Source organism: Aquila chrysaetos, chromosome 24 (genome assembly GCF_900496995.4).
Source record: "Aquila chrysaetos chrysaetos chromosome 24, bAquChr1.4, whole genome shotgun sequence".
NCBI lineage: Eukaryota > Metazoa > Chordata > Aves > Accipitriformes > Accipitridae > Aquila > Aquila chrysaetos.
In genome coordinates this window covers 2869570-2891949 of record NC_044027.1, presented here as the reverse complement: position 1 = coordinate 2891949, position 22380 = coordinate 2869570, and the positions used below count along the sequence as shown (strand labels likewise).

Genomic DNA, 22380 nt, shown 5'->3' with positions numbered 1-22380 from the left:
TTTGCTGCTGCTGTGGCCGTAGTTCGGCGTCACCCGTGCCGTGAGGTGTCACCCGTGGCGGGGGGGGGGGGGGGGGCTGCCCCACTTTTGGCAAGATGATGCAAACCCCGCGGGGATACTGGGGGAAGGAGGGGTTAAACTGGGAGCTCCTTTTCGGTCCCCGGAGGGATGCGCTGAAGCACGGCTTGACCTCAAACCGGAGCGGGGTCCTCCGGGGCGGTTTCGGGGGGGGGGATGGAGATGGAGAGGGGGCTCCGCCCCGGTCCCGGCCCCGGGAGGAGGCGGCGGCGGCGGCGGCGGTCCCCGGTCCCGGAGGCGGAGCCAGCGCCCGGCTCGGCTCCGCGGGCTCCGGAGCCACATCCTGGGAAGGAGAGAGCGGCACCGGGACCGGGACCGGGGCGGGAGCCGCATCGCCGTGACCGCCCCTCGCCACCGCCCAGGATGTGGTGGGACGAACGGGTGTCGGCTCGGTTCCGGAGGAACCTGCAGCCCACCCTTACCTATTGGAGCGTCTTCTTCAGTTTCGGCCTCTGCATCGCTTTCCTGGGGCCCACGCTGCTGGACCTGCGCTGCCAGACCCAGAGCTCCCTCTCCCAGATCACCTGGGTCTTCTTCTCCCAGCAGTTCTGCCTCCTGCTCGGCAGCTGCCTCGGAGGGGTCTTCAAGAGGACGTAAGGCGCCTGGCAAACTCATCGCACCTCCCGCCGGTGGGCTTAGCTCTCCGCGGCCTCCCCCCCCCCCCCCCGCTTTTCCTCCCAGGCCGGGGGTGGGCAGCACCAGCCACCCCCCCCCACCCCTTTCTCCTCAAAGATCCCCCCCACCCGGGCTTCGCCTCCCTCCCACGTTCCCCCGCCGGGTTTGCATGGCTGAGCTGGGATGCTGCGGGTGGGAAAACCCTGCCCGAGCGGAGCGGAGCGCTCCCTGCGTGTCCCGGAGGGTCGGCAGCCCCCCCCGCCCGAGGGGCTCGGAGAGAGGGGGGGCTTCCCCGGGGGTGCGGGGCAGGAGCCGCTCTCCTCTTCTGCACGGGTTTGCACCCTTGGAGAGAAGCTGCCGGTTCGCCTGGAGCTCGGGACAGAGCGAGCCTTAGCGTGAAGTTACAGCCAGAACTTCCTGGAGGGTGTTTTCCTTAACCTGATTGTTTATCACAAAAATATTATTGGAAGCCTGTTTTAATAACCTCGGTGTCAGGAATCGAGGCATCGTCGTGCTCCCCGGGGAGTTTGGGCAAACACGAGGCGAGATGCGAGCGGTCCTCGTGGTCCTGCTGCTGCGGGGGCCGAGGGCAGAAGCAGTGCCTCAGCCGTGCAGGGTGGGCCAGCGAGACAGCCGAACGGGGATTTGCACCCAGCCTTCTGTCCAGGATGTGTTTAAAATAAATAATATGCGCTGGCTCAACCCTAAAGATTGCCAAACAGGCATTTGATTTGAGGCTTGGTGACAGCTGTGCTCTGCTGAGCACCAGCTGATTATTTACATTGTCACTAGTTCTTCAGGCAGTGATGTAACGTGTCAGCTCCGTGTGTGTCTCTGATATACGCGTCGTGTATACGCTTAACATGTATATGAGAGAATTTTGCATGAATCCTTCGCTGCTTTAGAATGCCTGTTTTAAAATGTTTCGTTAAACTCTTGTGAATTGTGGAGAGCATTGGCTAATGAAGATGGCGTTAGAGCACCTGTTAAATTGCCATCCTGGTACGTTGGACTGTCCTGGTCCCCCCATCCGGACAGAGCCCAAAGGCTTCATGGAGCAGCGGGAGCTGCTCTCTGTCGGGCCGTGCCGGGAGAGGAGGTGCAAGGTGGGGTGCGCAGGAATGGGAACGGCACGTGGGAACCTTCCCCTGGGTCCAACACGGATCTGAGACTGCTGGGTCAGCAGGCAGTGCCTTTGCCAGCCTCCAGTCTGCCTCACATATGTTTGAAGGAGCTGCAAAGGAAAATGCAGAATTGTTTCCTGCTGTCAGCTTCCTACCCAAAGCTCCTGCCCTTGGCTGGCGGGTTACACGGCCCCGTCTGGGGTTTCGTGCTCAGGGACTCCCAAACTTTTAACTCTGCAGCAGCACGTTGGGGAAAAGAGCGTGTTCGTTGCTCACTGCGGTTACAAACAAGGATGCGTTGTGATTGCAGCCTCTTGGAGCAACGGGCTTTTGCAAAGTGTCTGCGAGCCCCACTGAGGAGAGGCAGCCCTGCCAGGCAGGAGGGCATGTTTCGGATAGTTGTAGCTTGCGAGTGTTGTGGGGGGTTACTCGGAGCAGTGCGGCGTACAAACTTGTGGGTTTGGATGAGAATATTAACTGTTCAGGCTCTGAGAGCTCCTGTCCCCTCTTTGGGGACAGACAGATCGAGCTGTCCTGCTATGGATTTCTCCATCTGGGCCATGCTGCGGGTTTATAAATCAAATTATGCCGGCCCTGGTGCCAGGCAGGGAGGAGCGCTGGACAAGTCGTCTTTTCTGGTTAGGAGATGGATAGCTGCTGGTGGAGGATCCCAAAGTGTTGCCTGCCTGCAAGCCAGCCGAGCTGAGGTCTGGCTGCAAACTGCGTTTAATTTCTAATGCCTGAGGAACACAGACTTTGTTGCTTGCTTTTGATTAAAATATGTATCGGTCTGAGCTGTCTGCTCTGAATGATAGACTCGCGAGGGAAAGCAGTGTTGTTACTGGATTCTGCGGCAGAAGTGGGTGGTGGGACCTAAATAGTGGTTTGGTTCCTCTCACCAGAGAAGCTGCGGAATGCTGGGTCGTAGTCTCTGCTCTCTCGGCCCAGCTGGAGTCCTGGAGCACTGGGAGGACAGAGCATAACGATGGCATCCGTCCCTTCCGTAACTCGGCGCGAGCCTGGACTGCCAGAACTAGCTCCAGAATTCCCTCTCGTGCGAGATTTCAAGGAAGAAGAAAGTTTGCCGTTGCGAGTTTTCCCCCGAGCGATGTAGGAACGCAGTCGCTGCCTGCGGTGCCCTGCGCTGGAGACCCGGGTTTGCGGCACGGTCCCTTCCCTGGCTTGTCGGGAGGTGCGAAGCCAGAGCTGTGGGAAGGGCAGCTCCCCGCGCAGCCCCGAGGCGCGTTGTTTAAGCTCACGCTCAGGTTCACGACAGGCTGCTGCTCTCTGGTAACTCACACGTGGCGTTTGCTGGGTTGGAATTGCGAGCTTTGCTTCAGAAGAATACAGCTTTTTGCAGGGTATTTGCCTGAGCGGGGTTGGGGTTTAGGTGGAGCACGTGCCCTGGCTCAAACCCTAGTGCTGCCGCGGTGTTGGTAGAGGTTCCTCGAGCAAAGACAGCCCTGGCAGCAGCTGATGCCCTCCGTAAGGAGCCCTGTGCACCTTTGCGTGAAGCACGCTGAAGGCTCTTGTTTCCTGGTATTACCTGGACTAGATTCTCAGAAGTGCCTGACATGTTGTGAGACTGCAAATCCAGCCAGCAGTGCTGGGGTGGGAGTGCTGAGAGGACTTGAAACCCTGCCTAGACTCAGAAACCCAAGTGGGAGGTGAGCTCTTCGGTAAATCCACCCCTGAGCGCCTGGCACTGCAAACTCCAGGGGTGAGCTCTGTGCACCTGCATCCCTGCCGCTTTCCCTCTTGCTTCCCTTGCCTTCCCCTTTTCCTTTCCCATTTTGCTGGATTTTAAGCTTGCATTGTGAAGTTAAAGCCATGCTCCCTCTGTGCTCTGTGCTGCTGTGCTACACGTTTGTGACAGAAGCACCAGAATAACTGAGTGCCCATGCCCCAGTTTGCCTTTTTTTTTTTTTTCTTTTCAATTCAGAAACTGCATTTTTGTGTCCTCCTGTATTTTTTGCTTTTGGTCCCAGCGTTCGGGTCAGCCCTGAGCTAGTCCTGCTGGTGTTAGCAGAGGAGAGGAGGGGGCTGGGAGGTGTGTTGCTGTGTTGAAGCCCTGAGCAGGCTCTGCTCAGAGTGATCCACACCAGGACCTGGAGGGCTGATGAGGTGGGACACTTTTTCCCTTCTTTCATCTTTACCCTTGGGTAAAGCTGTGCACATCACAGCATGTCAGCTGAGAGTGGATGACCCTGTTCTCTCCCTGCCCTTCAGACTCCCATCTCCTGAAGGTTTCTGTTCAAGCATGTGGCTGATGCACACAGGACACTTCTCACCACAAAGGAAATTAAAGCCTTTTGTTGCTGAGAAAGCAGAGAGCATGGTGACTTGAGCATGAGCTCCTCGGGGGAGGCGATGCTCCCCAAGCCTGGCCCGTGCTTTCTGCTGGAGACAAGGGTACCTGAAGGCAGATGTGGGATAATCCACGCCGCCTTCTTCCTCCATGTCCTCACCTCGTCCCCTTAGGGCTTTGGGGTTTTAATTATCAGTTTTGCAAGTCTGAATTAGCCTGATTACAATTTTTCTTCTTGATGTGAGGGACTTAGAAAATGCTCCCTGGGGTGGGGAAAAACATACTTGAAGTTGAAGAATGCCTGCTGCAACAGGAACACTGAGGTGGGGGTTTATATACGCCGTGTGGGAAGGAGAGGGGAAGCTTTTCTGGCTGTGACTACAGAATAGCATTAACCATCCTAATCCTACAGAGGAGAGCAGCCTAAACCTTTCGAGGGGGAGCTGCGGGCCTTCCCTCAAGCCTTGTGGTAGAGCCAGGACATGCTCTGGGTGGTCCTGAAACAGAGTCCGTGACGTTACAAGACTCGTTTCATACGGTGCTGAAGCAGAGCCTGCCCTGGGCACAGGCGCAGCTGGTGCAGAGCTGTGCATCTGCTCAGCCGGGGACACGGGGACCGGTTAGTGATGGGGAGGGCAGCAATGTCAGAAACTGGACCACGGCATAACATCAGGGTTGCTTTTTGAGGTCTTTGGAGGGGTGCATTGGTTTCGCATCATCAAGAGACAGGGTTGAGACCCCCTTTGAAAGTCATGGTGTACCTCGTTTCAGGATGCTTTCAAAGAGGTTTGTTTCTAAAGAAATCCCCCAGCCGGTTGTGTGGTGCCTGCCCGGGTGCTGAGCAGTCCTTTGGCTACACCTTGGGGATCTGGCGTAGGAAGCCAGCAATTTCTTGGTCCCCCCTAATGCCGGAGCCGGGGAAGGGGGCAGCAGGGCTGCGTGCCTCCCTGGGCTGTGGGCTGCTGGTGTTTGCAGGGGAGGTGTAATTGTGTTATTAACATCTTACGGCCGGAGGCAGGAATTTTTGCTCATTGGGAAAAAGTGAGGTGATCTTTTTAATGCTTTTTAAGGACATAACATCATCTGCAATTAATGTTTAACTCTAGCAACGAATGTGCTCCCTAGCCAAGCACAAGCGATGCTGTGGTTGTTTTGCTAGGGCTGCAGAAGAGAAGAGGCGTTTCTGGGATGTCTCGGCATGTGTTTCCCTGTTTCCCCGTCGCTCCCGGCCTCGGATTTGCCAGCTGCTGGTGCCTCTGCCTCTCTCCTTCCTGCTGGGCTCCTGCTGTACCCTGGAGAGTGCTGCCTTGTCTCTCCAGGCTCGAAGCTGCTTCTCTCTCATTTGCTAGTTGTTTTTCCTGCCGTGACTGTGCACATCTCGCTTTGCTCCCTCCCCCAGAAATTCCGCGCTGGCTCCCTGTTTTACTGTCAGAGGAAGATCAGTAGGTACGGCTTTGCAAAACATTGGCTCCTCCAACGTGGTCTGGCTGGATGGGTGAGCGAGGCTGGGCTGGGAGATGTGAGCACACCAAGGTGCTGGTACAGCCAGGTTTGTGCCACCGGGCAGGAGAATAAAGGAGACGTGCCCTTGGCCCGTTTTTCTCCCCGGTGCTGTTGAAGTGCAGTGTAAGCAACAAGCAGGATGTGGAGGGCCAAATAACTCTGGGTTTGCAGGTGAATGAGGGCCAACCAGAAACACGGTGACATGCCCAAGGCCAGGCCGTTCTGGACGAGCAGTCAGGGCAGGAGGGCTGGTAGCGTGGTGCCCGGCAGCCACGGAGGCTCTCTGCTGTGCCTCCAGCCTGTGCCTCCTCCGTAGCCTTCTCCTCCCTTTTTGGGCAGAGCACGAAGCAGAGAGATGTAGGTGTTTTGCTTGCTGGTGATGTGTCCGTGCTGGGGACGTACCTGCGCGTTGCCAGTCCTTTGCTGTGGACAGACGGCTGTGCCCCGCATCCCCCAGGAGCAGACCCCGATCGCTCATTAGCGACTCATCGTAGCAAGCTGCTGGCTGTTGTTTCTACCAGGGTTTGGGAGCCCAGGGTGGGGAGGGGACGACGCTCTGCTGTGACTTTATAGTCCCATCTTTCTGCTAGTTTCAGTGCTTCGCTGTCTGGTCCCTGTTTCCTTCCTTCCTTCCTGCCTTTCGACTTGGCAGCTCCGGAGCAGCGCGGTGCCAGCCTGGGCGCCGTTCTCCGGCGATCTGGCTAGCGCTCGGCTCGCACCGAGAGCAGCCTCCCCGCTCAGCCAGGCAGGCCTGCCTGTGCTGCTGCCAGGCTCGAGATGTAATGCACCAGCTTTTACCACGCGCTTTACCACGCGCATCCCTTGGGTTTCTCCGACGGACTGCAATGGGTTGGAAAGTGGCCGCCCGCGCCGGGAACGGCAGCAGTGCTGCATCCCTCCCCATCGTGTTGGGGGAATAGAGATGGCACGGGGGCGTGGAGAGGGAACCGCAGCAGGTCCCCAGTGCTCCCTGGGGGGCAGAACAGGACAAGGACATGCAGGCAGGTCCGGGATGACACGGTGATGGGGATGCCAGCAGCTCTCATGCCTGCTCATGCAATACAGCCCTGCATGAGAAATTACCTGGAGCTGCTCAAAAGTCGTGATGTGGCCTCGCCTGCATGTACCCGTGTCCCTTTCCATTCCCAGATCTGCCCAGTTAACAAGGGAAGGTTCTCGGGCTTTGAAATGTGCAGAACATGGGTTTGAAGGGATGGTAACTCTTCTCCACAAAAGCTGGGTGGAAGGTCTGCCTGTTCAAGGCATCACCCTCCACGCAGGAGATGGCAGTGCCCTAGGCTGGCTACGGCTGTGACATGGAGGCACGGGGGTGCAGGGTGTGTAGCATCTCCCCTGTCTTGTCAGAAGAGCACGTGTTGGAGCTACAGCCTGTGGGTGCGTCTCCTGCTAATGCCTACGCCACCGACTGACCTGGGGCTGAAAATGGGAGGCAGGGCTGTGGTGTGGGTACTGCTCTCACGGTAGTAATTCTGTCCTGTCTTTCCTCTTTCCCTGTCTCAGGTTGGCTCAGTCCTTGTTTGCACTGTTCGCCTCGTCACTGGCAATCTCCTTGGTCTTTGCCATTATTCCTCTGTGCCACAATGTGGTGGTCCTGGCTGTGGTCATGGCTGTGGCAGGACTGGCCATGGGTTGCATCGACACCATCTCCAACATGCAGCTGGTGAAGATCTACCAGAAGGACTCGGCCGTCTTCCTGCAGGTGACCACGGAGCCCGCGTCTCCCCTCTGGCCGTGCTTCCCTCTCTGAGGAAGAGGAGCGAGGGGCTCGGCCAGCCTCCTTGCAGAGAAGAGCATTAAACCCCCCTGCTCTACTTGTGTGTCTCATCTCTTGCAGGCCCTTCATTTCTTCGTGGGCTTTGGAGCGCTGCTAAGCCCACTGATAGCTGACCCCTTCCTCTCGGACACCAACTGCATCCTCTCAAACTCCACGGCCAACGCCTCCAGCAACCTCCCTCACATCCGCAAGTCCCTGGTCCCGCACCATCCGGGCAACCTGTCTCATTACGACCTGCCGATGAAAGGCATGGTGGTCACGCGCGTCTCCTATGCCTTCTGGATCATGGCCCTCATCAACGTAAGTGCTGCAGGCGGAGTGGCCCAAGCTATTGCTGGGGACATCCCTGCTTCTCAGCTTTAAATGTGTTTGGGGGGTGTTGGTGCCCGTTAGGTGGTCCCGGTGATGGAAGGAGGCATGAGGATGGTTGTGCTGGTCCGCAGCAAAGGTTCGTTTTTTTGGCAAGTGCTGGGTTTCCAGCAGGTGCCTGGGGCAGGAGGGCAGGACTCTGCGAAGCTGAGCCAGCAGTCACCGCACCGTCAGATGCGATAGGGTCGATGTACCATTCTGTGGGGATTTTTTCTGATCTCTCTGGAAGCAGGTTGTACCTCTGGGCAGGAGTTAGAGCAGCTAACTACACTCAGAGCCACAAGGTCTTCCTCCGTGGTCAGTCTGGGGAGGAGCTCGGTGGTGTGGGGATGGCTCAGCGGGAGGGTGATTTGCAGTGATATTCATAGGAAAGTGCCCATGGATGAACTGATTTACTGGGGCTGAAAGCTCGATCGGGGGTGTCTCTGCCCGTTTGTTGTGTTTCCCTGGTGATTTGCAGCAGATATAAAAGCCCTGTGGCCCTTCCTTTGTGAGAGACACCGGGATTAGTGCCCGTCCTCTTTTTCTGCCCTGCTGAGTCCCAAACCTGATCTCTAGCAAGCTGCTCTTGCCTGCAGTCTGTGGGCTCTCTTTGAAACCTAGCCCTGTTCCTTACCCCCCAGTTAATACCCAAATCCCAGCATGGTTAAATACAGCTGGTCCCTTGCACAGCCTCACCGGGCTGTGGCCGTGCCCATGCCCGGTCCCCCTGCAGCAGAGCTAGCTAACCCGCCGCTGTCCCTTCCCTGGCGGCAGGAGCCCTGCGAGCGTGTGTGTAATTGTCCACGGAGATCTGGAGCGATAAGAGCGGAGCGTGTTGTTGCAGCGAGCAAGCGTCGGCCCTGCCGAGGCGTGCTGTTCGTGTCAGGATTGATGCTGAGGGCAGCTCTGCTCCACACCTGTAGAGTGCCCGGTTATGCTTCGTGCACGGGCACTCCTGCTGGCAGGGGTCCCGGGGTCCCCCCATGAGCAGAGCAGAGCCCAGCCTGTGTAGCCCTCGCCCTAAGATGCTCTAATATCTGTCTATAAAGAGCGTGCCAGGGCAGGGACTGCCAAGCTGGTGCCCATTTCGCTCACCTGGAGACCTCCTGTGGTAGAAGTGAAGGGTGATCCTGCCAGAAGGACCTCTCCCTGCCCGTCTGCCCCGCAGCCCCGGTACCTGCTGCCCCTTCCCTGTCCAAGTTTGGCCATTGCCCTTCTGCCAAAACATAAGGATGCTCCTTCTCCCTGTCTCAGACCAACGAGCACCCCTTGATCTTCCACCACTCCGTCTGCGCTAGGCAAAGGGAACGGGTTTCTTTGGGCTCCTGGCCTTCCCATTTGCTGAATAATTAAAACAGACCCCAGTGCACCTAATCCAGGGGCTTTCATTAGACCGAGGCCTGCACAGCTCGCTGATGTGAGGCGAAGAACAGGCAACTGAAATAGCTGGGCAGGTGCTGTAATGAGTTTCTTTGCAGAAGCACCAAGATGAATGCTCTCTGCCTAGGAGGAGAAGCCAGCTTTAATTACCTCCGACTCTGCGTATGCCATGGGAAATGTGCTTTTAATTACACCGGAGCGTTATCTATTTTGTCAGTCAATCCCGAGCAAACTAATTTAGTTTTGAAGGCAGCATTTAACATCTGCTTTGAATACGACAATGCGTCTGATATCTGGAGCACTGACGGGAGGGCGGTTGCCAGACCCCTCTCTGTTCCTAGCTGTGTCCCATGGACGTTTTGGGAGCAGGATGGGACACTAGGCTGAGTCCTGCTGTGCCCAGCAGCTGATGCGTAGCAGGTCGTGAGTTGAGCTTGTGCATCGCTGCACGCTCAAGTGCTGTTTGCACGTGTGGGTGGTTTGCACGTGTGTGCACACGCTGCGTAGGATCACCAGGAATATGGCAGGGAGTGCCGGGGTGCTGGGAGACTGATGGTTTTTGGGATGAGGGTTAGGTAACAAAGATAAGGGGAGCGGGGAGTCGGACGTACGCTGCACACGCAGCTCTTGAGCGCGTCCCTGTGCCAAAGCCGAGCTGTTATTTCCTTTCCCAAAGCCTCGCTGAGGGAGCTGACTTGATTCCTTGTTTAATCTCAATAACCCAACCCACCGGCTGGAGATACTGAGAGTAGCTCAGCTCCGAAACTGCTGACCCTTGTTTAAGGTGTAAATGTCAGAGAAAGATGATGATAATTGGTATTTAAAACCCTAGGGAAGTGAATGAAATGAGTAAGCTATAGAAATGGAAACCAAGACCAGCAACTTTGTTATAAAACGGTCAAAACCACATTTCCATCCCAGTTTTCACAGGGCTGTGTGTATTCTGACAAGACACAAGCTGAAATGATTCATTTCAAATTCTTGCTTTGTTTAAAGTGGAAATGTCTCAATTTGACTTTGGCATAACTGCAATGTGTAAAGCTGACAGAATAGTTGTTTCGATGTTATTGAAGCAAAATGTTCTTGCTTTAGTAAAATTAAGTGGTTCAACATTATCAAAATGAAGTGCTTGGATGACTCCTGGCCAAAATTTTTCATTCTAACAGAAAATTTTGGCTTTTCATCCAGATTTGGAACAAAAACATATTTTAAAATTCAGTTTCCCACAGAACGGAAATTTCATCATCCAGACCGTTCCAAGGGGCTGGAAATCAGGAAAATGTTCCTCCGAGAGGGATGTGTTTGTCCGGAAGGTGGTTTCCCAGGGGAAGTGCGGGACACTCCATTGTGCTTAGGTTGCTTAAAAGTAGCCTGGATACAATAGCAGGGAACGGTCCCGTGTTCCTGGGGGGAGAGACCGAAATAGAAACTGGAGGGAAGGAGCCTGGATTATACCCACGCTTAACTGTGTGATGCAGCAACTTGTTGAGTTTATAATAGTGGTTAAGAGCTGCCAGGGGGAGGGGAACATCCCCGGCAATTCGGCGAGTGGAGCTGGAGCGCCGGGTCCAGGCGGTCGGGTTCTTGCTGCCCGCTTTGCCCTTCAGCCCGTGCAGGCTCCCGGCGGGATGCTCAGATGCCCCTCAGCCCCTGGAAAAAAGAAAAGCCTTCCGCCAAAAAAGGCGAAGCAGAGTTGCCCTGGGAAGAAAGCCCATGACCAAATGGTTATTGCACCAAAACCTCTGCCTGCTCAGGAGGGAGGACTGGCCAGAGATGGGTGCTGGAGGTGTCCAGGTTGGTGTGGTTGGGGATGGCGTGGGGCACCCTCGACTCCGCGGGGCAGGGCAGAGCTTTGAGGACCAGTGTCCTTATTTTAGGGGCTGTGGCTGCAGCTCACCTCTGGTTCTCGCTGTTCGGGCTCCCTGCAGGGTGTGAAGGCTTTGATGGCTCTTTGCCCCGTGCCAAGCGGTCCAGGCAGCCGAGGTGTCAGCCCCAAGAAAACTGAAGCTGCTTTAGGAGCTGAGTAGCAAGATCCTGTCCTAAGCACGGTGGCCCTACCCCTGTGTGTCTTGGCGTGTGTCTTGGCATGTGTCCGGGCTCCAGGGGCCAGCGAGGCTCATCATCGTCACCCAGCCTCTCCAATTGGGGCACATGGGAGCTGCGGATGGGGAGAGGGGCTCGGCACCCACCCGGCAGCTCATGGCAGTGGCCATGCTCATGTGGGCAGTGGAAGGGATGGTCCTCGAGCTGTCCTTGCCCTGTGGTTGGGGTAGGCTGCTCCTCTGGGATGGATTTGTCCTTTTGCTTGGTGAAACATGCCTGGCAGGGCTCTGGCGTTCGGCGGTTTGCTCCTCTCCACCTGCCTGCGTGATAACTGAACTGCTTTCGTGGATGCTCTGTCCCCTGTGCGCATCCCAGATTTACGGCCGGCCACTCCTGTGGGCCAGGTGGCCGCCGGTGACTGTCCCCCAGGCGATTTGCCAGCCGGTGTTGCAGGACACAGGGCTGGCTCAGGACGGAGCCCTGGGGACCTGCTTTCTCCTGAGCTTGATCCTTTGCTTTTCCCTACTTCCCCAAGCTTGCTTTGGCGTGGTGGCAACCCGTGGGTGAGGATTCTGCTTGACCGTGGGTGAGTCTCCAGCTTTTGGGCATTTCCTACCAGACACGGCCAGCGCCGGTGAGCAGCTCACGGCTGATGGGGTCAGAGCACTCGTGCACCCGAGGCGCTGCCAGCTTCAAGATGCTACAGTCTGGATAAAGCAAAAGGGACCTGCTTGCTTTAGAGATGAGGATCTGGGGAGCAGGGATATGCCTACGGTTTGGGAATTGGAGGAGTCCAGAGCTGGGGCCCTTTTCTGCATAGGCACCGAGTGCTCCTTAAGGCTGGAAGTGCCCAGAGACGTTATCTGTATGGCCAGACCTTCTGCATGGGTATTTTTTTGCAAAATCTGCAGTTTAGAAGAATAAAATCTGGTCCTGACCTCCGGAAGGATTAGAACTATCAAGCAAATGCGTTTTTCTTCCATGGGACCGAACTAACTGTTCCTATTCCCATTGTTCCCAGAACAATGAGGTCCTCCTAAATGAATTCAGGCAAGAGAAGCGGGGCGGGGGGGTGGTGGAATTCTCCATACATTTAAATCATGCCACGAGCCAACAAAAGGCAGGAAATTTGGAGCTAGAGCTCACACTTGCTCACAGACATGTAGAAAACAAGCGCTCGGCGGCTGGAGAGTGAGCTGTCACTTAGGATTTCCTGGCTTTCTCCCCGAGTTTGTTGCAGAATAAACACCACTTGGTTGCGGCGGGAGGAGAAGGGAGGGCTGGCAAGGGGCAGACCCAGCTTCATTTGCTTCCCTCTGTTTTCTCTCAAAAAAAAAAAAAAATTAAGAGCAAGTCCCTCCGGGCTTGGAGGCACCAGCGAGTCGCGGGTGTGCAGAGGGAGTAGGCTGGTCCCCGGGCACATGGCAGCGAAGGGAGCGCGGTGCCGGGGGGCCTGATGCTGCGGCTGCCGTGTGATGGATCCAGTGGGCAGGTACGAGCCGACGGTCCCTGTGTGCGTTAGCACCAGGCAGAAAGCCCTGACTGCAGGGAACGGTGCCGGCGGGACCCTCGTGCGCTCGGAGCCTGCGCAGCAGCATCCCTCGACGTGCGGGGGTCTCTAAGGCAGTGAGAGCCGAGAGGGCCATGGCTGGAGGCTCCTTGCTTTTCAGTCCCAGGTCCCTCAGCACAAGCTGTACCGAGGGGCTGTTTGAAAGCCGCTCGGCTGTAGCGGTGCTGTCGTTGTTGGCCTGGGAACCACGAGCTCATCTCTTACGAGATGCTGAGCAACCTCTGCTAATGGCTGGAGATGGGCAAAGCAGGTCTTGGAGCAGCTTGCTCTTCCCTCAGAAAGAATTTCAGCTGCAGAAGGTCTCCCATTAAAACTGTTCTGCTTTCCACAGGCAAAAGCTGCTTTATTATTTTATTCTTTGGGCAGAAGTGGCCAAATGCTTAGAAACCAGAACATTTTGCTTTTGAAGGGCTAGTACAGTGCTTCAGGAGGTTTGTGTTTAGGTGCGTTCTGTTCCAGTGTCCCTTGTCCCCCATCCCAGTTGAATGGTCCCCAGCCCACCCGGCATCCCACAGGGACTGGCAGGAGATGCCCCAGCCATGCTCTGGAGCAGGAGTCTTTGCTCTCAGCTTGCCTTTTTTTTCCCCCCATCTCCCTGCTAGCTCTCCTAAGAAGCCTCCATCCCTCCTGCAGTGGCTCATTACGCCATTGCCAGCCTCTGTCCTTGCTCTCGGAGGTTAACTCGGGCACATCTATTGCAGATGCTGAGTGCAGCTTCCTAAAAGGCAGTTGTGACTGGGGAACCGGACTGTATTTTGCTCGAGGCTTGTCGCGCTCACCTGCCCCTCTCCGTTCCTCCCCAGCTGCCGGTCCCCATCGCGGTGTTTTTCTTGCTCTACAAGGAGCGGATGGTGCCGTGCTTCAACAGCAGCAGCCACCCGCTGCTGTCGGCCGACGAGCTGGCGATGGAAACGCAGCCCGCAGAGAAGGACGATCTCCCCGCCGCCGTGCAGAGACCCCACGCAGCAGGAGGTGAGCCGGAGCCACCTTTCTTACGGGTTTGGAGGAACAGGGGGTGAGCAGGGGGAGAAAAAAAGCCCTATTTCTGAGTGTCTCCATTGAGTTTAACGAGTGAGATCCGTCGCTATTGTCTAAGGAGGAAACTTTCCAAAACATGCACGTGAATGTAATCCAGAAGCACCCAAACAATCCAAACAGACAATTTGTTGCCCAGTTGCCCTCGAATTAGATGATGGGACCGTAACCCCTGAACAGAGATTAGTAACCCGCTGTTGGGACTCCAGGCTACTTTTCTCCAAGCTGTCCTAAAATTAAACCTGGGCTCCCAAGTTATTTAAGCACACCTGAAAGTCGTGCCCCTTCGTTTCCTTCTGGTTTTTGGTCAGGTTTTGAGCTGGCTCCGCTGACTGTTTAAAAGTGGTCACCACGCTGCAGAATGCTGATTCTTATAAATCTGACAGGAATAAGGACAGCGCCCTTGTTTGAGAGGAAAAGTTAAGCTCCAGCAATAGTTTGTTCTTGAACTTGTGACTACACCCTGTTTTGGGGACAATAGTAACATTGTTCTTCGTTACCCAAGAGAAACGTATCAAAGTGAATTCTTCAGCTAAATAGTGAATCTTGGAAGTAATCATGTTTTAGGGTTATCAGAGGAGCATTTAGTGTTATTACAGAAGAGATGGCTTTACCTGAACAATAAAAGGAAATTTTAGGGAATACTTGAAGGTGGAGGCAGTTAGAGATGTGGTGAGGTGCTGCAGGGAAGGATCATAGGTGTCCCTAACGGAGCGGGTTCTCTGGTGTCTGAGAAGGTTGTGCTCATCTGATAGCATTTCCCTTAGCTGAGACACTGATGGTTTCTTTCCTCAACCCAGCTGCCCATTTTCATACTACCCACTGGAGTTTCATGTTCTTCAGATCTCCATCTTCCTCTTAAATGCAGTTGAGATTAATCCTTAGAGAAGCAGGAAGGCTGTATGCCGACTGCGGCGATCTGTGCTGGCAAAACCCCTCCTTCCCCATAGAAGCAGTGATAATTTCATCTTTGCCGTGCAGGAGCAACTGTCTCACCTGCACAGGACTCCAGGAGCTGGTACTCTAACATGGGAGATGAGCATGAGGATGGGAGAGTCGGGAATTCCTGGGGTCCTGACCCCCAGCATTGGCAGGCTGTCGCTCCCAGTGGTCTGGTCAGAGGAGGTGACGCTAGCTGTGTGTTTATCACTCTCTTTCCCAAAGCTGGCTTGTTTGAAGTATCATTTATCTGAGGAATGTGAGCTATCCTGGGCAGGACTCTCCTGTGTGGTGGTACCGAGGCTGAGGGGCTCTGAGCACGAGTCTATGGTCGGATGGGCTTGTTTCTATTGACTGTAAGAGCAGGGCCAGCAATGTGGAGCTCCTAAATGGGAAGAGGAGCACAAGCTGCCAGAGAAGTAGCAAGTATCCTGGAGAGCTAGGATCCCAGTCTGTGGACAGCAGCCCACAAGCGTTATCAGTCTTCCTTCTGAAAGTTTAGAGGTAGGTAAAGAAAGAGGTTGTGCCAGCAGAGGTTAGCAGTGCTCCACGTTGTTCACGGTCCTCTATGAATCTCTGTTGTGCAGCTGAGCGCAAAACAAATCCCCATTGTGGGCTGGCAACCACCCAGCCCCAGGGGGACGTTCCAGCTAAGTTTGCTTTGCATTGTTTTTTACCAGGTCATGATGACTTATTTAGCTGCTGCCAAAGCAAAAACTTCAGAGGGGCTTCTTACACCTACTTCGCAGTCCACATCACTGGGGCTCTTGTTCTCTTCATGACTGATGGGATTGTGGTGAGTTCAGCTGATAGAGGGATCTTGTCTGAGCAAAGCTATATGGCTTGCTTCCTTCCAAATCACTTGTAACAGCCAAAACCCAGCACACGTCCTCTGCGTGCCGTGGGCTGGACCCGAGGGTCTGCCGGAGCAGCAGTCTGGTTCCCAAGGTAGCTCACTCAAAGTTAATCATAGTCAGGCTGATACGCGCCCTGCTTCTTGGGAGGGGTTTGTGGCTTCTCCTAGGCTCTGTGTTGTTGCAGCTAGATTGCTACTGCTACTAACCTGGCCAGTTTAGAGCTGGAGGTGTGATGTTGTCTACTGGTAGGCAGCAGAGGTCTCTTCTCACTTCAGCCAAGAGGCAAGAGCAGCTTCATTTTATTTCATAAGAAACGGTGGCTCTTTGTTTGATGGGTCTCCTGAGCCCTCAAAACCCAAGACGAGAGCATGCAGGGATGGTGCAGTCTCTCTGGCGTGGCCCGGCAGCATGTCCCCGGCCGGCACAGTCACACGGGGTTTGCCGTGTGTAGCATTTCTGTCTGGGCGAGGAAGGCTCGCTTTTGGCTGGCAAGTTGCTGTTCTTTTTCTTTCAACAGTTTTGTCTCGGTCCCCTCATAGTAAAATACTGCTGGGTCTTACTAGGGCGTTAAGTAGGGTCCTGAAAGATGAGCAGGGTTACATAAAGCAGCTGTCAGATACAGGAACTTTCCAGGGCCTCCATCTTCAAGGATGATCAACTCTGGGTTCTTAATGTGATATGTTTTGAGAGTATGCAATTCCAAAAGGACAAGACAGCCCCTAGGGAAGAGAGCATCTCTACAGCTAAGAGCTTAGCATGCATTTTTCCTAGTAATGCTGTGAAGTCTTGCCCTTTTAGGAGAGGTTAACTCCTGTGTTCTACTTCTGGTGGAAGCCTGTCTCCAGCTGCAAACCCTTGGGAACAAGGTTCATTGAGATTTGATAGCAAATCCCTAGGTGGGCTCTCCAGCACTATCACAATATTGTGAATAATTGAGGGACAGGTTGAAGTTGAAGCTGCAAAGCCTGTAAGTGGTCATCAATGTGACATGCTGTTTTGTTTTCCCTGCAGGGAGAGTACTCGGGCTTCATTTACAGCTACGCGGTGGAAGAGCCTCTCTCCGTAGTACATAAAGTGGCCGGTTACCTGCCCAGCCTCTTCTGGGGATTCATCACACTGGGCAGGCTCATCTCCATCCCTGTGTCCTACCGAATGAAGCCGGCAACTATGGTCTTCATCAACGTGGTAAGGCTGTTTTTACTGTGGTTTTCTCCTGCTTGCCTCCAAGATGCTGTCTAGTTTTGGTTTTGATGTGCGGAGCCGCAGCTACTCTCATGCCATACCTAGAGTAGATCTGCACCAGGCAGAGCCTGACAAGCGTGCCGTCCGGGGCGAGCTGCGTTAGCCGCCTCCCGCATCGCTGCCTCTGCAGGTTTGCAGCTGACTCCGATGCACCGGGTAGCTCAGACTTACGGCTGGATTGCACTGCTTTTCTGAGCTTGCTCCTCAGTTAATTTAACGTTAGATTTGTGAAAGCGTCTAGTAAAGTGTCTGCCAACTTTATTTACTTTGCACGCTGTCTTCTCTGGCATTTACAGGGAATTTAATGCCCATGTTAGCCATGGGAAAGGGAAGGCAGATAGTTCAGTAAATTCTCTGCTTAGACTGCAGCAGCTGTCAAAGAAACCAATGTGATGTGAGGTTGCTTAAATCAATAAAACACATTCACTTGAAGAAAGAGGAAGGAGTCCTTTAAGGATATATAAGAAAGATGCATGTAAGGATGTGACAGACAACAGGGAGGGAGATGTTCCCATTTACACTTCTTACAAAGAAAGAAGAAACGAAACAAGTGAGAAGGCAGTTAATTTACGATTTATTTAAACCAGAAGTTATTTTGGTAGCAAGCTTCACAGTTAATATTGTGCGGTCAAGAATTTATGACAGGGTGGTGAGAAAACAGGAGTGACAGTTCACATTGGGATGTTTTGAAGATTTAGGCCAATGCCTTTTGCAGACAGGAGGCAGGTGAGGCAGCCGGCTCAGCACCTTGCCACTGGTCACTTTAAAAACCGAGCTTGGATACCAATAGCTACAGCCAAATGGAAAGCAATTATTTTAAAAATGAGTGTAATCTCCTACTTTAGCACATAGTCACTACTTACATGGGAGCAGGGAAAGCTCAGCATCAGCAGATCTATCGCAGGTCCCATGCATCTCCTTGATGCATACTACTGGCTTAATCACTTGTCTGAACTGCACTATTGCTTTATTAACAAACCTGAGGACAGGATGACTTTAGCTGCTGGTAATATTTGGAAAGGAGACAGAATAGCCTCCAGCCTTGAATGGAAGCCTTCTCACTTCCCCTTAAAGGCAATGGTAGTAGTATCATCCAAGTACAAAAATTCATTTGACTAACACTGAATCCTTTGTGCAATGCTTGCTCATTGGTACTGCTATATGTAGTAAGCTCTTGGCAGTCATTTCAGCATTATAGCAAACTGCAGTTTGAATTAAATTACTTTAGAATCCAAATTGTTCTTGTGTACAATGCACACACCCATAATCAGGCCCTAAACAATTAAGAAAAAATAACTTGAGTTGGTATTGCAGAGCTCCCTCTGCTGACTGTGCCGTGGCTAATTTAGTGCATCTTGACTGGTTTTGCTATTACTTGTATGCTACAGCAAGCCAGAGGTGAGGGCAAGGTTGTTTAAATTTAGTTGGCTCTTTGGCTTTACTCCTGTGACTGGTTTCTAGCAGTTATTGAGAGTGAGTTAATTCTTTAATGTGCTGAATAAGACTTACTAGTGATTGAGACATGTAAATATTATATAAGTAGCAGTACTGTTGTATTTAAAGCTGCAGAGAAAGTTGTTTGTTTTTGTTTTTTTTAAGATATGATCTTAAGTCTCTACCTAATGAAGTTGAGACAGATGAATTGTATATAGTCACTTTAAGTCCTGTTATAAAAAGTACCAAATTCTTTACTGCAAAGGTAGATGGATTTTATTTGGTAGTTAGTTCAGTTTTTCAGAGATTGTGACAATTTTTCAGTATAGTTTATTTCCTTTTCCAAACTATTTTCTACAAAAAAAAAGATAAAAAATATCTAGAGCCTGTTGCAACTCAGCATTTGCCTTCCTCCTGACTCTGTGTTTGGTGTTCACAGGTCGGAGTCCTGATAACCTTCCTCCTGCTCCTGATTTTCTCCTACAGTGTTGTCTTCTTGTTTGTGGGGACAGCATCTCTGGGCCTGTTTCTCAGCAGCACTTTCCCCAGCATGCTTGCCTATACTGAGGACATCCTGCAGTACAAAGGTGAGCAGGGATTTGGGCATGCCTGGCAGACTTTGAAAGCAGGTAGGTGTTCAAGACAAGCTCAGATACCATCATGCCTAGCAACTCCTTCCCCCTTCAGGAAGCCTGGAAGAAAGATCTGCTTTTGAATACAAAGTTTATTCAAGCTTGTAGTCAGAAAACCAGACTGCACAAATCCTGGCTTCATTATATTAATAACTTCTACAGGCAGGGATCCAGATTGGTTCTTAGTTTCCTGCAGCTTTAGAGCTCTCAGGGTCTGACAAGAATGTCTGCTTTAGAGGCTTACAGGGAGCTAGTTTTGAAAACATCATCCAGATTATCAGTGAACTGAAAATTGTAGAGTTTGGCCACCTCTTACGGGAGGTCTCTGCCAACGTCTGTCTCTGGGGCAGCGATACAGAAGAATGAAAATATTTCCACCAAGAAGCAACAGCACCTCTGCCAACAGAGACAAGTGACAGAACAGGAGATAGGTTTCTGGCTTAAACTTCTACCTTTCTGCACTACTGCAGGTTAGAAGAGGCATTTTCAACCCTGAATGGGAACACACATTAAGTATTGTAAATCTTGTAGGGAGAGATCCATGAAAGAGCAGTTTAAAGAAGCTACAGGCTGATCCTGCTGGCCGTTTCACCTGTTCCCTGCCAACATCACTTGCACTGTTTCTCTGCAGGCTGTGCCACAACCGTGTTGGTGACCGGAGCTGGAATTGGAGAGATGGTACTACAGTTACTGGTGGGATCGGTAAGTGTAGACAAGGCATGCCAAAAAGTGACTGGAACTTTTAAGTAGAAACCTTAGTCCTGGTTTTGGACAGCTGCTGGGAAAAAGCACTGCATTACCCTTGATAAATAGTAAAGTTCTTACTGAATGCTAATTAGGTATTTGAGTGCTATGATGATGTGTCTGCTCCCCCCTTTTTTTTTTTCCCCTCCAATTGCAGATTATACATGATCAGGGCAGCTACAGTTTCCTGGTCTGTGGGATGATCTTTGGAGGCTTGGCCTTTACCTTCTACGCTTTCCTCTTGTTTTTCCACAGGATGTACCCCAAGCCCTCATCAGGTAAGACAGCACCAGCACTCAGCCCTGCTTTATAATGAGAGGAAGAATAGCATATGCATCAATACATAACCAGGGTGCAGCACTTCAGCAAAATGCAAGGAAATGTTTATTTTACTGCTGCTTCCTGTCCCCTCTTCCTGCTTTGACTTGCCCACAAAGCCTTGGCAGCCACAACTCAGGGTTTGCTTTCTTTTCTGTTGCAGAAGCAAGGGAAAAAGTAGGAATGGTCTGTGGATCACAGAGGAACTATAAAGCACAGAGGATGCTGGCTGTGAAAGCACTACTGTGCTACTGCAGAGCTAGCAGGAATAAGTCCTCCTAGTACAGACTGCACAAGCTTCCCTACGCTGTTCCCTGGCTAAATCCAGGGAACAAGCGGGTCTGCCATCCACAGGCAGCTGTCAGGCTCTTGAGAAAAGCCTCACTGGTAAAGGATTTCTCTTACATATCACCTCAGTCTGCATACACTATTTGTTTTTATAAGCATCTTTTACAAAAGGAGCACTGCATGACAGGCAAAAAACTTGTCCACGTTACTGGAAACGGAGGTCTTTCTTCCATGACCAGCAAAGTAAACAAGCTACTGTGGTGGGTGATAGAATAGCAACATTCATGTTTAGGAGAGCTCGTGCACATTCCTGTAAAGCTCAATAGAATCGGTACATTCAGATGAAGTACCTAATGTCAATTTTGCAGATATGGATGATGCCTCGCCTGACAAACCAGCAGTAATGGATGACACTGGACAGTATCAGCGCTAAAGAAGTGGCCAAGGCCTAGACAAGCAATAAAACAACACACAATTAAGCATTACTGTTAAGGATGATTTCACATTTAATGACTGAATCATGCAAGTTTTCTGCAATCAAAAGCACATTAGATTGGGTAAGTCAGAATCAAGAAAACATCCTAAAACACTGCATCAAGCTAAGCACAAGTTGCCCATGTCACATGTACCAAAAATAAGACTGTCAGCATCAGACTGACCCTATGTTTGAAAGGCTATGGTATATGGCAGGGATGATGGGAGAAATTACTCCTGCAAACAAACTTTCTTACCAATTCAGGATGGAGGGTGGGAAAGAGGAGGTTCTCTCTGTTCCATACATAAGAGTGAATATCTTCTGGCTTAGTCATTGAACTTAACAGATTTTTCTTTTGGCCTGTAACATACAGAAGCCCCTACAATTTACAGCACAATACTGGATTTGAGTTCATTTTTGTGCAACACCGACTCAAGTATATGTCACTTCCGTGTATACTTCCAAAGGGGAAAAATTACACAAGTGGTAGAACCCACCAAGTGCACAGCAGTAGCGGGACCTATCTGTATTTGCACAGCTGATTCTTGTACATTACACAGTATCAGACATGTTCACTAAGACAGTGTCTTATTCAGCATGCTAGGGCCTCTTGATTATTAAGATCATTAGCTTTTTTTTTTTTTTTTTTTTTTTTTTTTGAGTCAAGAATGATGGTTTGTTTTGCTTTAAGTCACTAGTTTAGCTGCTACAGTTGCAGTGTCTTTTAGGGTGGTTTTATTTCTAGCTTCCAGTTGAAGCTTAAACAGAGGTATTTGGGAGCCAGCCTCCAGCTGCTTAATCTGTGCAATACTTACTTATTATAATAACAGGTGCCTTCTGTAAGGTACTCTCATAACCCACGCATGACCTATTACAAGCTACGAAGAAAGGACTGGCTTTAGAAGAGTGTAAAGCTACATACATCTATTTCTTCAGTGAGTGATTGGACATGTACTTTTTGCTTTAACTGCTGTATGTGGATGTACATATGTACGTGTGTATATAAAGCAGTGTTTAATTAAAGGTGATCGATTGCTAGATTCTCAGCATGACTGGACTCAGGTAACTTAAGCTGCTTCTGGCCAAGACTATCAACTACTACCTTCACCAATTCTAGCTTTCAAACTCAGACTGAATCTAACAGCTGTTTAACCTAAACCGTTTTTAGCATTTCTGTTTTTCCAAGCAGCAGATCTTACCTTCCATAAAACATCTTCACAAGCTCCCACGGATGGTTCTGTAGAAGTCTCAAGAGAATAGACTTGTTGAATTGACTTTGTATACCTAAAGCTGAGTGCACATTAGGCCAATGGAGGAAGGAGGCAAATGCAGTTGAATTCTGGGCTTAACTCATCCATGGACTTCAGGAGCCCTCCTGTCTCACATCCAGCGCAGTATGTGCTGTAATTCTTCTCTAGCACCACAGGATGCCACTGTTACTCTCCTTGAGAATACCAAGAATGAAAAAAGCATGTACTGCAAAACCCATTTGCAGCAAAAAAACACAATCTGTCATTAATAGAGCCCCTCCCACTATGACAGCATTCTCTCCATCCCTGTACAGAGGAAATGAGCATGAAATAATACAATGAGGGAGTTTATTTTGAAAGACGTCTACTCAGATTACACATATATCACACCAGGGACTG

General features: G+C 51.8%; 1 protein-coding gene across 1 annotated transcript; it reads left to right on the top strand.

Moving 5' to 3' along the window:
- The first annotated feature begins 258 nt into the window (after positions 1-258).
- MFSD4A (major facilitator superfamily domain containing 4A) lies at positions 259-21777 on the top strand. The gene is made up of 10 exons (XM_029999855.2): positions 259-671; positions 7150-7348; positions 7484-7723; positions 13571-13739; positions 15422-15537; positions 16610-16783; positions 18714-18861; positions 19538-19608; positions 19808-19928; positions 20625-21777. The coding sequence occupies exons 1-10, from the start codon at positions 442-444 to the stop codon at positions 20687-20689; spliced, it is 1533 nt and encodes a 510-aa protein (XP_029855715.1). The 5' UTR covers positions 259-441; the 3' UTR covers positions 20690-21777.
- The last annotated feature ends 603 nt before the right edge of the window (positions 21778-22380 follow it).

What these genes read in the sequence shown, in the direction of transcription:
- MFSD4A (XM_029999855.2), top strand. Translation starts at nt 442, where the DNA reads ATGTGGTGGGACGAACGGGTGTCGGCTCGGTTCCGGAGGAACCTGCAG. An exon ending in GGACATCCTGCAGTACAAAG is followed by an intron (nt 18,862 to 19,537) that starts GTGAGCAGGGAT and finishes GTTTCTCTGCAG; the next exon opens with GCTGTGCCACAACCGTGTTG. An exon ending in GTACCCCAAGCCCTCATCAG is followed by an intron (nt 19,929 to 20,624) that starts GTAAGACAGCAC and finishes TCAATTTTGCAG; the next exon opens with ATATGGATGATGCCTCGCCT.